This window comes from Saccostrea echinata, unplaced genomic scaffold, assembly GCF_033153115.1.
Source record: "Saccostrea echinata isolate AGI-Se365-2 ecotype Australia unplaced genomic scaffold, CSIRO_AGI_Sech_v1 ptg000006l, whole genome shotgun sequence".
Lineage (NCBI taxonomy): Eukaryota > Metazoa > Mollusca > Bivalvia > Ostreida > Ostreidae > Saccostrea > Saccostrea echinata.
Window position 1 is genome coordinate 9092313 of NW_026889755.1, and position 16154 is coordinate 9108466.

The 16154-nt window shown below is 33.9% G+C and overlaps 1 protein-coding gene across 1 annotated transcript; it reads right to left on the reverse strand.

The window, feature by feature from the left end:
- Positions 1-12598: 12598 nt before the first annotated feature.
- Positions 12599-15025, reverse strand: LOC133180340 (uncharacterized). The gene is made up of 2 exons (XM_061314886.1): positions 14627-15025; positions 12599-13487 (listed from the first exon to the last, which is right to left on the reverse strand). Exons 1-2 carry the CDS (start codon positions 15023-15025, stop codon positions 12612-12614), a joined length of 1275 nt encoding a protein of 424 aa, XP_061170870.1. The 3' UTR covers positions 12599-12611.
- Between the last annotated feature and the right edge of the window lie 1129 nt (positions 15026-16154).

Sequence of the window (16154 nt, forward strand, 5' to 3'; positions counted from 1 at the left end):
TAAAGAAAATAATATTTTCCCGTGTAAGTCGTTGTGTTTGCAAATTAGATTTAGAACAACAATGTTTGATGACTGCGCACTGGTTTACATGCACACGATGGATTGCTTTGACCACAAGCGATCGAAGGAACGGTTAATGGTTGCGTAATTGTAAACAAACACAAAACCTGGCCAGACGTTTTGGATTAAGGCTACATGTATCATGATCACGTTTAAAACAAAGATAAACCAACATAATCTCAAATATTCCATATTAATAATTGTCCATTAATTGTTTACAAAATAGACTTAATACGCCGATTTTTATTTTGTTTACGACTGTGGGTCAATGGTTCACACGCGGTGGATCGCTTTAGATCTTCTCGCCCGCGCGTGATCGAGGGATGGGTTACGTAACGGTAAACAGAATAGAATCTGGGGTTCAGGTGAATGTAAGAATCACGCAGTTAATGATTGTGAATTATTTGACTCTTAAAAGTTTTTTCGCGTTTATATTGTTTGCTTTCATATTTAAACAAAGAAAAGATACTTGTACTTTTTTCTGTTTCTCTCTCTTTCTCTCTTGGAAGGTTCTTTAATTTAAAACACAATAAAAAGAGAAAGTTGTCACCGAATAATCTGAATAGGAACCAAAGAGCACGTTTAAAACTTAATTTAAAAAAATTAGGATACAGCGTTGAAAGATATATTATTTATGGCAGGTTTATTTCAGTTATACGCATAAAGAGTTCTTCACAAATGAAAACGGGTCCTTGTTTACGGGTCTAGCTTTTCTTCCCTACCATACACAAGACTGAACAAAATAATATTTTCATGAGACAAAGAAGGTATAAAGGAACAACTTTTTATCGACAGCCATATCGAAATATTTTCTCGTTTTTGAGTTATAAAGCAAAAACTTTCAAGGGCCCTAGATCCCTAATTTAAGGGGCCAGCTCCTTTTTAGTGGTGTCAAATAAAAGGTAATTAAATTGTTTACAACTTTTATTCTACATGTCTTAATAAAATATTTCTTATTCAAAAGATACAAAGGAAAACATGTGTCAATTTTTGCTCTTTCATGCGTCCTAATTTTTGACCCCTATCTAGCGGCAGTTTGAACGCAGAAATCAAAAAACAAAAACCAATGTTCACAACTTCATTGCTTCTGTTTCTTATATTCAGTAGTATTTATGTTCCAACTTTCGTAGTCTCGGAATATTTGTCTGGAAATTAAAGACCCTAAATTTTCACTTAAAGGGAAATAACTCGAAAGCGGAAGTGGATTTTGGAAAAATATTATATTATTCTGACAGAGTTTTGTAACGTCTATAAACTCTGAAATTTTTATTAAAATCCCTTGAGAAATAAGCAAGATATGAGGCATCAAAGTTAACAAGTAGGAAAAAGAAGATAAAAATTTGGGCAATAGCGGACGTTGATGTTTGGTATTTCGGGTAAAAATGAACTTCCAAGTACAAATCTACATATGTTGCTGTATCATCACTGAAAATCTCACGTTCCTGTGTTAAGTGCTTTTCTTGAAAATGCCCGGACAAACTTACCCTCTAAAATCACAAAATCTCGAAAATCTCCGGACCGGAAGTGACGTCATCAAAATAAAAAAATATATATCTAGATTTTTTAATTCTCTATCAGACCTGAAAGTTTCATGAAAATCGGGCGAGCCGTTTCCGAGAACTCGCGTGCACAAAATCGGTAGGAAAAAAAAACAATAATAAAAATAGTGGAAAAGAAACCTAAGAATAACAGTAAGGTCTTCCGCTGAAGTCGGAAGACCTTAATAATAATAAGAAACAGAGTAAAAACAATATGTTCCCAAACTTCGTTTGGGGAGCATAATTACACATCACTGAATTTTATTGAGCCATCCTCTAAGAATTCCAATGTGGAGTCGCAATCCCTTGGAACACTTACACATTCTTCCTTGAACATATTTTCCAATAACTTAGCTTGGCTCTTTTTAGGTGGAAGAACATTTCCAGGATCGACGTAGCATTTATGTATGGATTTGGAACTGGAGATATCCGATGTCGGCAAATTCCTATGTTTTTTCTTTAGATGATGAGTGATGTTACGTTTCTCAAGTTCTTGGAGTTTACAGTGTGGACATTGGAAGAGTAGAACAAATTGTGAATGGTACTTCCGCCAGTGCTTTTGATATGTTGCGAGACTGTTGAAGTGTCTGAATTCCGGACAAGCTGAGACTTTACAAGCAATTCCCCCATCCGGAAATTCCTCTCTCAGATTATCGTTTAATCCCAACATCTCCTGGTCATCAACATTGACAGTTAAAACGTCCATACTACTAATAATAAATCAAAGAAAAGACTTTATTATACCTCATATAAATAATCACTAGTAAAATGGAATCTGATTGGCCGAGACAGTCACGTGAAGTTCGTGTTTCACGATTATGACGCCACAGTGCGGCGACTGAGTTTACTACTGAGTTAGATTGTTTATACCGTTGACTGTGTCAATTTAAACGTGTAAAATATAAATATTTAGAAAAGTGTTTTCATGGGTGGGGTTTTAATGTTACTGGTGTGTAAATTACACTGACTTGTCACGAAGGGATATTTTTTTTTTTTATGAAGCGCGACTAGTGGTTTAACTTACTTCTGTTTCATATTGTTCTTATCAAATTTTTCCATTATTCATTGGATTTTCTTTAGATTTCTTGCATTGTGCTTGATTCGGTATAATAAACAATTAATTGCATGAATGTTCGGGAGACATGAAGATTTCTTCGCCCATTAAAAATCATATTCCCCTCGGGCGTTGCCCTCGGGAAATATGATTTTTCATGGGCAAAGAAATCTTCATGTCTCCCTCACTATCATGCAATAAATGTATAAAGTTATATGCGTACAAATCCATGAAAAATTAAATCATAAGTAAAAATCAAAGCAGATTACTAATGCTGTCAACAAATATGAGTACATTCGTATTACAGCCCCAGTCCCTACAGCCTCCTGCAATAAGAAATTAACCTCGTTGCATTCAGTATTGGATACCTTGCAATAAGTGTACCCCTGTAGTTCGGCACTAACCCCACTGCACTTTGGCATCTCGAAATGCAAACATAACATTTGGGGCGGATATAAATTCTAATTTTATAAAAACTTATCACATCTCATGACAAGTAGTACAATATTTTATTCCCCATAAAAACCCAATACCGCAGCATTGGCGCTAATCCCGCAGTATAAGCTCTATATTGTACTTTACCACATATTTACAGATCAATTCATATCTACAACTCATACAATTTATAACCTACAACCCTCAGATTTAAAATCCAACGCTCTACCGACTGAGCTAAAGGGTTAACCCACTAGCTAGTGCTAGTAGGAGTGTGGCCTCACTATATACAACGCATAGCCACTTTCAACTCTGTTACACTTCCCCCTTCTTTTTCTTGAGATTTCTTACCCTGAGAAATCTCACATACGAAACTCTATAAACACCACACCATGTGGGTTTTGTAGTTGGGCGCCAATATGACCGATTAGCTAGGGGTGTCCACACTGTGGCTCGAACCTACAACCCTCAGATTTAAAATCCAACGCTCTACCGACTGAGCTAAAGAGTAAACCCACTAGTTAATGCTAGTAGGCGCGTGGCCTCACTATATACAACGCATAGCCACTTTCAACTGTTACAGTTGTGAGACGTAGATCAACCTCTATCTTCTCCAACGATTTCAAATTTTTTTTGGCGATTCTTCAACGCATTCTGAATAAGTGATGAAACGATTGCCGCCGACAATCTATTGGAGCTCTTCGATGCTACTAATCGATTATGAAACTCAAGTCGTCGACGTCGCTGATAAAAATATGAATGGCTAATTTGGATGTAAACCTCAAATTTTATTACCAAAAACATTTGCAGAAAGTAAAAAAGTTATCCTGAATGTTTAAAAGGTAAAAACCTTCACTTCACTTCAGCGATTGTTGTTGACAATTTTTACCGCCATGATTGAATGTAAGGTCAGGCTAATACCAGGAAATTGCCAGCGTGATGGGGTTCTACTATAATCAGAAATACACAAACAGTACAGACGTTCTATAAACTTTAACATTTTAATAACTCAAAATTAAAATTAGACAAAGTAATTCCAAGGAAATGAATATTAGAAGGTGTAACTAAAACCAGTAATGATTCCTTTGTATACATTAATTTATTTTTACAGGAATTTAACTCTTAGTTTCAATTTTACTGAGAGAAAGTAAAGAATTAGAATACTTTGTCATTAAACAAATTTACTGAAAAAATTATTTTGTTTATTTATATTAATTACTGACTCTTAATATATGAAAATATAAATGTTGTTTTTCTGAAAATCATGCTTTAACATGTTAGGGAATTCAAACTCAGATACTACAATTTTTGGCACAATATAGTAAAGAAAATAACATTCAATTTTTAGCTAAGGAAGACAGTTTTGTAAACCTCTACTACATCAAAATACTTTTCTGTATGTATAATCAATGAACAGGATAAGTAGGAATAACTGTAAACATATAATGTTTAGCAGTAATCATATTTCTGTTTAGATCACAGTTTCATGTCCGCTAATGAATGTACCCACTAGTTCATGATTAAAGTGTAGTGCACCAGTATCAGTTGAATTTTAAATGTGCTACTTTATGCTCGTACATTTACAGTATTTGAATAATGAAATACCCGTAAATCCTTGAAAAGACAGAAATAGTCTAGCTAACCAAGTATAATTATTTACATTGCTTAGAACAAAGAAAAATTGAAAGCATTACAAACGCTATAAAATGTATGGCCATTCAAACAGAAAAAAGCATATTAACATGTGCACTGTATATCATTTGCCTTACAAGTAAACACAGAACAATCTAAAACATTTGTGTAAATATGTACAATCACTAGAAAAATTTAAAAGCATTTGTGTAAAAATGTAAAAAAATAATATTTCAAGGCCTTCCGATTCCATGTATTTAAGACAAAACACACACACACACACACACACACACACACAGAGAAAAAAAAATATTTACATTAATAAGGCAAAAATAACATTACATAAATGGACACAATGAAGAAACTGTTTACAAGCATTACTGTTAACAGGTATGTATCAATGAGTAAAAAATTATTTTCACAACATGGTATATGTTCAATTGTAAAAAAAAAAAATCACTTTCAAAATGAAATATCCATCCTCATAACATCAGGGTTGCAAAGTGAACATATTACTGTTGGACTCCTGAGAATTTCCATTCAATATTCTACGGGCTCCCTGCAGTGACATCTTTTGAAAAAAATACTTATTTTGATTATTTTTTTTATCTTTCAAGCAAATTAACCCTTTCAGTGGCATACAACTTGTAACATGTGCTTAAGGGTATCAACTGCTTACTTTCTGTTTATGTTAACATCAACTACAGAAAGTCCCAATATAATGGGTGCTTCTTAATAAGAGAAGCAAGCCCCAAAGTTATCAAATGAAATTAGTAAGTTGTTGTTACAGGGCCCCTGACGTTTTGAGAATGGGAAATAGCAAAAAAATGTAAGCAAATAAAAAAAATGAAGAGTGTACTCATTTACAAAATCATGTACAGAAACAATATGTAGCATGAAGATTGTCCGGATACATGTATTACTGTAATAATAATGTTAAACCAAAGATATGTATATGACCATATACAGAGACAAATGTCCATTTTATATTTGTAAACATAATTTACTACACATTTCGACACACAAAGTCTATTCTCATTTTTAAAAGTAGGAATATCTACACAGGAAAGAAACCAACTGAAAGATGGTTATATCAGGACTAAATATGTATAAAAAAAAATGCAAAAAACTGTAAATCGCAAAACACCTAAAAAAAATCTACATCAAGCATAACTTTTTTGGTTTTCTTCCATTGTATGATACATACAAAGGTGGTGATGAAAAATGAGGAACAAAATGAGAAATTCGTAAAAATATACAAAGTTGTTTAATTATCCTTGCAGAGTTGAATGATACATGTTATAAATATTAAAATCTTTAGGAATGTAATTGAAAAAATACTTAGTCTTTTTGTACATAATCAGAAACAATAGAATATTGAACAGATACTGCTTTTATCATTCAAGTGCCCATATATGCTTTCTGATAACATAAAAACAACAAAGAACTCAGAGTATTTCATAAAAGTAATTAAAACTAGAAAATGTACAAAAAAGAAAGAAATGTACATAAAACCATATAAGCAAAATTTAGTTCTCCATTAATGATACTCCAATGAAGTTATCACTGTGTTCAGACAGTGTTATTTTGTTTCTCATATTTACAACTGTATCATGTCACATAATGTTATAAGAAATTGGAGCCTTATCAGAAAAGAAGAAATCAAACAACAAATGGTACTTGCTGAACAATTGTGCAATTTTTTTCACAGCAATTTCCTTGCAATAATGTCCATATGACATACACTGACGTCTTAAAAAGTTGACAAAACTACTTTACAAAAAGTCTGAAGTGCAAGCATTTACAGTTTCAAATTGTCAGCTTGAATGTTGTGTTGAATTTTATATGGTGATTTTGATAATTTCATTCTCCATTGTAGTGATTTTTGCTGTCATGAGGAGTTTGCGCAGGAGGGAAGGTTCTACTTCCTGAAGTTCACATCTTAGGTTATGTGCTAGAGCTTCCCTGCTAGTTGTGAATTCTTGGTATTCGCCATTGGCATCATCAGAAGTAAGGGATGCAAAACTGTCATCAACCCATTCGAAGGCAATAAAGGTAACAGTTTGGGAAATTTCTAAAACATATTCTTATTCGATTAAATGTGATTCCAATTCGATGAATTGCTATTCTTATACGAAATAAAATGTGATTTCTGTTCCTTAATTTATCATTCTGAGTCATATCGGCATCCCTGGAAACTCTAAGGCTGATAGTGCTGCTAAAACGGCACTTCAACATTTAATTACTTTATTCAAAATTCCTTACACTGATCTAAAATATCTTTTTAAAATTTATGTTAATTCTCTTTGGTATACTTATTAGGAGTTTTGAAAGCAAGCTTTATGCTATAGAAAACAAAAACAAAATTACCTGAATCGTCAAGACGAAATGATTATTTATAGAACACGTATTGGTCATTCAAAAATTCCACATGAATACTTATTGAATCGAAAGTTTCAGCCAGAATGTATATCATGTGACTGCATGTGCGCTTACTTTAAATCATATTCTTTACGAATGTTCGATTTCTCGCCTATTCGAAGTAGACTTTTTGGTAATGTGAGAACGATGTATAAATTGTTTACAAACGTTAATGTTTATACAATTTTAGAATATTTACAAGAAACTGATTTTTACAGTAAAATTTAGAAGTAAATAATCAAAGCAATTCTGATGAGAATTACATAGGTCAATTTAATTTTCAACAGTTTACATATTTTTAAATTTTAGATATGTCAGCAGAGAAATTAAATGGTACCCTGTGTTAAGGATTACAACCCTCTTGGCAAATAAAGATCGTCTCTCTGGGTTAATAAAAAAGAGTAGGCTAACTGCGGGCCGCCAGAAAAACCAAAACCTTTCAACACCGATGGTATAAACTAAATTATCCGCCGAAGTATGGCTGAAATATTGACGAATCGGCGTGAAACAATAAACAATACCTCAATCTATCTTTCTTAATTTCCAGTATCACGCTCGCTCCGTGATCGAAAGGTCGTATGTTCCAATCACGGCTGCAACTGACATACGTCGATAAAAAAAAAAATAGGTAGCAACTGTTCCTTCGCCAAGCGCTCGGCGCTTTGAAGTGAAAGTTGCGGGTCCTTGGGATGAGACCTTAAGAACCAAGACCCCGTGTCACAGTAGGCATTGGCACGATAAAGAACCCTCACTGTTCAATGGCGCTGAATGCAGAGTTCAATGGCCCTGAATGCCGAGTGAGGGACTAAATTTGAAGCCTTTCACCGGTATGTGGTGACGTCTGTATGAGTGAAAAATTCTCGAACGGGACGTTAAACAACATACAATCAATCAATGTTTCCAATCTACTTTTTGTCCTTCTGTCGATGTAGACAATGTAAATTTAAGAGCATGACTCTAAGCTATTGCTTTTTGTCGCACTTGAATTCGTGTCATTCTATTTGGCTTTTTCCCTTCTCATAGTTAATCATACCGTCGATTTCAACAGTATCTTTCCCTTGATATAACCCGTGTTACATTGTTTTAGCTTCTTACACGAATCCTTACCCGACCCTACAACTCAAATTCTATCATTATCCTCTAATACAAAGTATGACAAGCCAAGTTATTAACAAATTCATTTCAGTTATGATTTTTTTCGTCCCGTTTTATTCTTTTCGAAAGCCGTGCATTTTGAATACAATCAGAAATTGAAAACATATCTGCAACAGTCATTTAATTGAAATCCAATGAAATAAACATTACAAAATTCTTAAGTAATACTTTACATGTATATGTTTATTTTTTACAATTAATGATAAGGAATGAAAAATACTGAACGCGCTTCTATTATAAAAAGGTACACTTTCGTTAAAAAATCTCATTTGAGCCGAAGAATTAAAAAGTCTTCTGGATTTTCTCATTTTGTTTTCTTTTTTCTATCCTCCGCAAACGAAGTTTAGGGGGGGGGGGTATATTGGAATCAGCATGTCCGTCTGTCTGTAAACGAGATTTTGTCCGGACCATTTCTTGGAAACTGTTGCAAGGATTTGTCTGAAAATTTGTACACTTATTAATCGCCATATGAAGGTGTGCACCTGGTATTTTCATCATGATTGGATTATTTTGTTGCAATTTACAGGTGTTTTTTTTTTTTTTTTCATTTTTATTGTGTGGTTTTGTCCAGATCTGTTCCCAGGGACTATTGCATAGATTTGTATGAAAATTTGTTCACTTATTATTTACCATATGAAGATGTGCACCTGGTATTTTCAACATTATTTGATAATTTTCCTGCATTTTACAGGTTTTTTTTTTCATTGTCTAAGGTTTGAGACATAGAATCTAGAACATCTGTACAAAAATGTGAACTACAGCTTAAAACTACTCATTAGAACTAAAAAAAAAATCACAAAATATTAAAAACAGCTTTTACATTACACAGCAGATAGTGTAAATCTATTTGTCCCTTTGGAGTAATGAGTGGACATGCATCCAGTTAAAGATTAATTAATGAGTTCAGTTTGGGAAGCTGTTAGGGCATCTCTGATCAAACAGGTCTTATCTATATCTCCTGGGAATTGGGCAGAAAGAAATTAAGATCTCTGTTGTCTAAGCCTCTTAATATTGTAATTTATGTCTGTCAAAATACAAAGTTACTGAAACCAGCCTTTTGTTTTTAAAATGAGTTTGATATAAAGATATTAAGATCAATTTGACTTGTATAGTTAATTATGATTTTTTTTTTCAACAATCAATTTGCAGAGTGTCATGTCTCACAAAGATGACAGATAGTTGCAAACTATTTTTTCAATGTAATAAAAAACACTGTAATTATTAGTATTGATGTTTTATTAGGCTGCACATTAGTTTCATTCATTAAAAAAATAAAATGAGTAATTAAATTTTCACTCTAAATGTTTAAGCAAATTGTGATCACTTCTCACATCTAGAAAACATTAGTGATTTGGTACCTTCTCTGAAAAACCCAGCGGAGGGTATTTGTCCCTTTTGGACAGTTCTAGTTTTGGTAGGACAGACATTATTTTTAGTGTTTTTTCATTTGGGACCTGTATTCATCGGAATTTTCGCCAAAACTATTCAACATTTTCGTAAAGTATGAAGAAGAAAAATGAGGAAATGATTTTCAAAAGTTACAAAATGCTTCCAATGATCTGTTCCCATCATTAATGTCCTCAGAGGTCCGTGTTTGCTTTACTCACAATAAGTATGCAAGAGTGATGAATTTATTAATTAATTTCTAATTAATAAATGTCAAAATGTCTTGTATTCTATTTGTATACCGATATATTTTATTTCAGGTTATTAGTCCCCTACCGCTAAAACCGGAGGGGACTATAGGTTTCCTTTGAGTCCGTCCGTCCGTCTGTCTGTCTGTCCGTCCCTCTGTCTGTCTGTCAGTCTGTCCCACTTGGTTTTCCGCACCTTTTTCCTAAACGCTTGCAGATATTGAGCTGATTTTTGGTATGTGAGTGTATCTTGATGAGTTACAGATCAAGTTTGCATTTCGTTCCACTTCATTTATTTTTGACGGAATTAAGGCCTTTTGAATTTTTAGGGGTTTTCCGCAGTTCTCTTCTAAACGCTTTCAGATATTGAGTTGATCTTTGGTATGTGACTTTACCTTGATTAGTTATAGATCAAAGTTGCATTTCGTCCCGCTTCATTGATTTTTGACGGAATTATGGCATTTTCAATTCTTAACGGGAACCAGATTACACTTGCCGGTAGAGGACTAGTTTTGCGATTGCAATACTCTCAGAATGCTTGTTAAGTAAGTTTCATGGTCGCTCAGGTGTAACATGCTATGCTACACTGTTATTTGTCTCAAGGGTCATAATTTAGGTTTTGACCAAAAATCCTATAAGTTCTTTGTTTCTATTGGGTTTTAGTTTTGTGTTCTTGTGTTTTATTGGTTTGTCAAATTCCCTCCAAGTATTCCTCGTTTTACTGATCACTCTGTCCAGATAATTTGCAGAGAGGTCATGTAGATTTTGTTTCTGACAATTTTACCAACTGACCGACAATATCTTCATGTTATGTTAAGCTAATATTTATTTACTGATTTTAACATATCTATAATATATTTCATTTAATTGTGAAACCTGTAATTTTGGCAATATTAATTTCCATAGCACTTTTGCACAATAAGAAAGATATTTGGAAGTCAGATTTTTTATGAGCTATTAGCATAAAAGCTAGTGTATTTTATGGTCCAGAAAATATGTACATATATGTTTTATGATAAGAGAATTATAAAAAGTCTTTGATAATTTACAGTTATCATCTGGACACCCAGTCATGATGAAGATGCATTTAATATGCGGGAGCTTGCCTATTCCCTCAGAATGGTACAGTACGGGCAACGCGGTTTTGTCATTTAACCGCGCCCCCTCCGCGGTGTATTAATCCTTTCCGCGATACACCATCGCGGTTTTTCATCGCGGTGCAGGTAACAGACCATCTTTACCGCGGCGGTGTGAACTACCGTTCTTCGTCAGCTCTGATATTTTACCTGTACGCACATGTATTTGCAATCACCGATCTTTTTAGGGGGGGGGGGGGTCTCTAGGAATGTTTTTTAACGTCAGGAAAATTATTTTGTTTCGGTAAGAAGAATTGTTTTTCTTTGATTGGAGAATAATGCCTTTTATGTGACTAAACAAATTTGTATTTTTATTATCAATTAATAATATATACAGTGTAGATTTTTTTTTAAATAAGAGAGTACATGTATACAATTATTTATATTTTTTAAAATATAGTTTCGTTACGAGTTTAATGGATACTAGATTTAATTTTTGTATAATAAGAATCATCATCAGCATTTTGAATTAAATTTAACAACTTGAAAGCTACATTGCAGATTTCCCTTATATGTTAAAACGTTCATCGTTTAATTGCCGAGTATGTAAGTTTGCCGTAAATATGTAGAGTAAGATATCTTAATCAACATTTTCATTCATTTCTTCTATTTTTTCTTAAAATTCTTTCATTAACAAGGGTTGTGATTTAACAAGCATTGCTCACGGAATCCACGTGCACTGTTCTGTCGCGCATGGATCGAGTCATCCAATCATTAATTTTAGGGTGTTATTGGTGGATCAATTAATAAACTAGAGGGATTCCGGGGGGTTGTACCGCCTATCCCCATTCTTCGGGACATCTGTTTAGTTTTTCGAATGTTTAAAAATTTATGCGAATATTATTATTTATCAAGTAAGAATAATTTAACAATACATAGTATTGAACTAAATAAATACACTTGTTCATTTTTTAAAAATCAATTTCTAATTTTCAATCCACTGATAGGACCTCCTCTTTCTGAAATACATGTAGCTGGATCTATCTAATATGCAATGGAATCAATTATTTGTAATGTGTTCAGGTAAAAAGATAATCATTGCGTAACACTTCCTGTCTGCTTTAACTTCTGCTAGCATGTATGAGTTTTAAAATACACAGACTAGACCAAGTGCCAAACATTGTCCGTTGAATGGCTTTGGTCAATGTACTTCCTCGTAAATATTCTCATTAAATTATAAATTTCAGTGATTGTTATATTTATTTTTCAATAAAATATCCTGCTAGTTGTATTTATTTTACAATAAAATATCATGCTATCATTCAGTATCACAACCTTTGATATAGACTAAAAGTGCAATCTTTTATAATTATTTTATTAATAAATGAAATGATACATTCCAAAGAATAAAGCAAACAAATCACATTTATACATGTATTAATATTCTTTGGGATAGTGTTTTTACATGTATTAACTACATTTTTTCTTCATCAAATAACGAATTATATTACTCTGTTACTGTCTTTTCCAATCGTTCTTTCGAACGTATAAATCCCTGAGTTTACAACATGTGGGTCACAACAATGAATCAGAGATAAAAAAAAAATTAGTCATTAAAGGTGAAGACGTCATCGGAGCAACCAAGGTCACTTTCTGGCACAGAGGGCATCACAAGATTGACACTATCCTTCTTTAGTCTTTTGTCATTTCGCCTCAGTGACTCGTTTATTTTGGAGACGATCCTCTCCCTCCAGGAATCCTCGGGTTTGAATTCTGGGAAGAAGTAACACACATAGCGCCTCACCACTTGCTTTCTCGCTGGATCCAGTTCTTTTTTGGAGAGTTTTCCACCACCGTACCAGTTGTACTCCATTCGCAGGTTGCCCTCACCGTACAGTTCGGGGAAGATCTTCCTTGTGAGATTAACTGCGAAATTTCCTGCGTTCCTTGATTCCTTAATCATGTCTCTGAGGACGGTATCTGGAAGTTGATATTCTTCGGGAACACCTTGGTACACATCTCCAGGACTACTGTCACTCATCGTATCAGCAATAGGATCACTGGTTTGCAGGAACTCCACTCCACTTGCAGCTGGGATTTTCCTGACCACATCGATAAGAATGTTTGTATTAGCAAGCACTGTCTTTAATTGTAAATCTGACGCTGTTCCCCTCCTATTCGACGCATCAAGTTTTTTGTTGATAACATCCAGAGTCTGTCGCATTTCCTTGACTTCTCTCATTAGCGCCTTCACCAAATCGTCGTCATTTGTCGAAGTCCGGTAAGGGCGGAAACGCACAACTGGGGTTGTTGACGCTGGCGTTGGGATTGGAGTGAGTGACTCTAACTGGGCTGGCTCTGAATTCTGTGTTTCAGGTGCAGGTCTTTGTCGGACAGGTGTCTTGGGGATAGATGTAGCTGAATCTTCGGCTGGCGGCGAGCCATCTGCGATGAGCGAAGCCTTCGGCTTTCCAGATCTTGTCTGAAATGAAAAGAAAAATTTTAAAACAATGAAAAAAAAAATTAATACAGTTTCTATATTAATGTTTGCTTTTCTGTATTTATATTGACCATGCAGTGCTTAACTATTTATTTCGAGACTTGTTATAGGAAATTCTTGTTTTCTGTTACCCCCCCCCCCCTCTCGCGCGCTCGAAGACTTTTTTTCATTTTAACAAAAAGCTGTCTGAACTCCGAGTGAAATATACAGTAAACAGGTAAACTTTGAAAGTTAATCTCTTTCCGCTTGAACGCACACAATACAAAGGTTTTAAACATAGTGTTTAAACACAGTTAAGACGGTAGAAATTAAGATTCTGATTAGTTAGGACAAACAGATCATTTAAGGACCCTCTATACACTAGAAGAAAATATTTTTTGGACATTGAGAAAATTATGGTGTGTAAAGGTGTAAATATTGAGCTTATCTATGATAACCACATTTTCAACATAGGGTGCCTTGCATTTACCCCCAGGAAAAATGTTCAAAGACAATGAAGTACTGATAAACATAAATCACTGTTGTTTACTTAAGTGGGCAATATATCTGCAAATGAAGTGTTCCATCTATCCATCTTGGCCTATTAAAGTGTTATGAATGCTTGATTTGATCACAAATTATGTAATAAACTTGTATTCCAATGTACCTTATTCTTTTTTCAAAGGGGAAATGCTACTGGTGACGTGCCAAAGAAACTGTTTCCCGAAAAATCCCGAGGAAAAAGTATTGCGTACTTCAAGGACAAGCTGAATTCCGACGTAGAAGTTCGCACGAGGGCCTCACAGTTGTTAAAACAGTGGGTGTAAAATATTCATCAGCAGTGTTTGTGTATTTACTGTGAATCTCAACATTAAAACAACGTTTAAAACAGTCTGCCAAACTTGGACAATTAGCGTGATTAAGACAATTTTTTAAAGATTTATTCATTATAAGCTAACAACATATCATTGTCTTGATACAGTTGTACAATTATGAAATGATCGTGTGACGATGTGACATTCTATTGTGAATTTTAACAAATTAATGTTTTCTACTATAAGAAATGTATTGTATTTCATTGATTTCGTTTAATGGAACATGTGATTTTGATTAATAAACGTGAATATAGAACTTGTACTTACCAGATTAGCCGTTGTCTTCCTGCGTTTTGGAGAAGGGGCTGACGAAGGTGATCTGGGTGGGGTTGGGGATCGTGGAGATGTTGGTGAGCTGGGTTGGGATCGCAGTCTTGGTGGGGAAGTTGATCTGGATGGGGGGGTTGAGGATGCTGCAACTGGGTTTGGTAGAGGTACCAACAAATCCTTAATTTTCTCCCGCATCTGCTGTTCAGTCCCAGAAAACAACACAACAGCCCTGTCCACTTCTTTTGGTTTACCCCACTGTACATCATACTCAAGTCCAACACTAATTGTAGAGTCTCCATCACACTTGAAGGACACACGATTTCTCACTTGCAGTTCATCGTCACACAAATACCGCACAATAAAATGAGTGTCCAAACGCTTAAGTCGCCTAGCCATGATCCACAGTTTATAGTCAAAAACACAGAAATAAGTCCTCTCAGTTCAATCACTTGTGTAAGACTGATGAATGTTCAGTGTAGTATCAGAAAAATTGTCGGTTTCTATAGATTTCTTTTAACATTTTAATTATGAGTCTAATGTTAACACGCTACCCATTATAATACATTTCTGATGGCCTACTACGAAAATGAAATTGAACTTAATTGATAGTAATTAGTCACACTAGATCGGTCTTTATTGAACATGTTGAACAGAGTTGAACGATCAATCGAACGATGTTTATACAGTAATTTTATATCTCCGAAAGTCAGTAAGAAAATTAATCAACTTTAATCATTATTTCATTCTTTTTTCTAGCTGTGTTTTATTTTCTCTTTTCTTTTCTTTGTAATCTAATCGGTGTCTATAGAGTATTTTCATTAGCTTTCTAATATAAAAAAAAATAATTTCCAGTAGACAAAAAAAAAAAAAAAAAAAACTTGAAAGTGTACATCACACATACTCGGTACCATTTTTACATAATACTTCCTGTCTCATAATACATTCATGAATTTTTGTAATAATCGAAAAGACTATCTGTCGATTGAATATTTTGATATTATTCATATAGAAAAAGCAATTCTCTCTCTCTCTCTCTCTCTCTGAATATTTATTTCCGTAAGTTTTTATAACATTGATATTGACACCATAGTAGTATGACATTAATGAATGTATATGTTTAAATTATATATATTATATATATATCGACAGAATATCGCTATCAAACCTTTGTTGAAATTTTGATAAGCAGGTATATTAAAATATTTATTAAATATATTTTTATATGTATTTTTAAATAAATATTATACTCAGTTTCATAAATGTATATTTTAATAACGTAAAGTAAAATTATGATATCTTCTTCACGAAAAAAAAAAATATTCATACAAGTATTCTTTCTTTAATAGAGACATAATTTTATTGATTTTTCAACGCTGATAATTTTTCCATAATTTTCCATTGGGGGAGATAACTCGCGTTTGTTTACAATACTATCCTCGCTCAGAAATCTAGACTTTGCACCGCGACGGGGAATTAATCTAACCGCGGGGATGAGCGGTGTTACCTGATTTACCTGGCCAAACCG

Bases quoted from the DNA above. Each gene is read 5' to 3' on its own strand.
- LOC133180340 (XM_061314886.1), bottom strand. From the start codon at position 15,025: ATGGCTAGGCGACTTAAGCGTTTGGACACTCATTTTATTGTGCGGTAT. The intron at 13,488-14,626 runs GTAAGTACAAGT...TTTTCATTTCAG, and splicing joins GGAAGACAACGGCTAATCTG to ACAAGATCTGGAAAGCCGAA.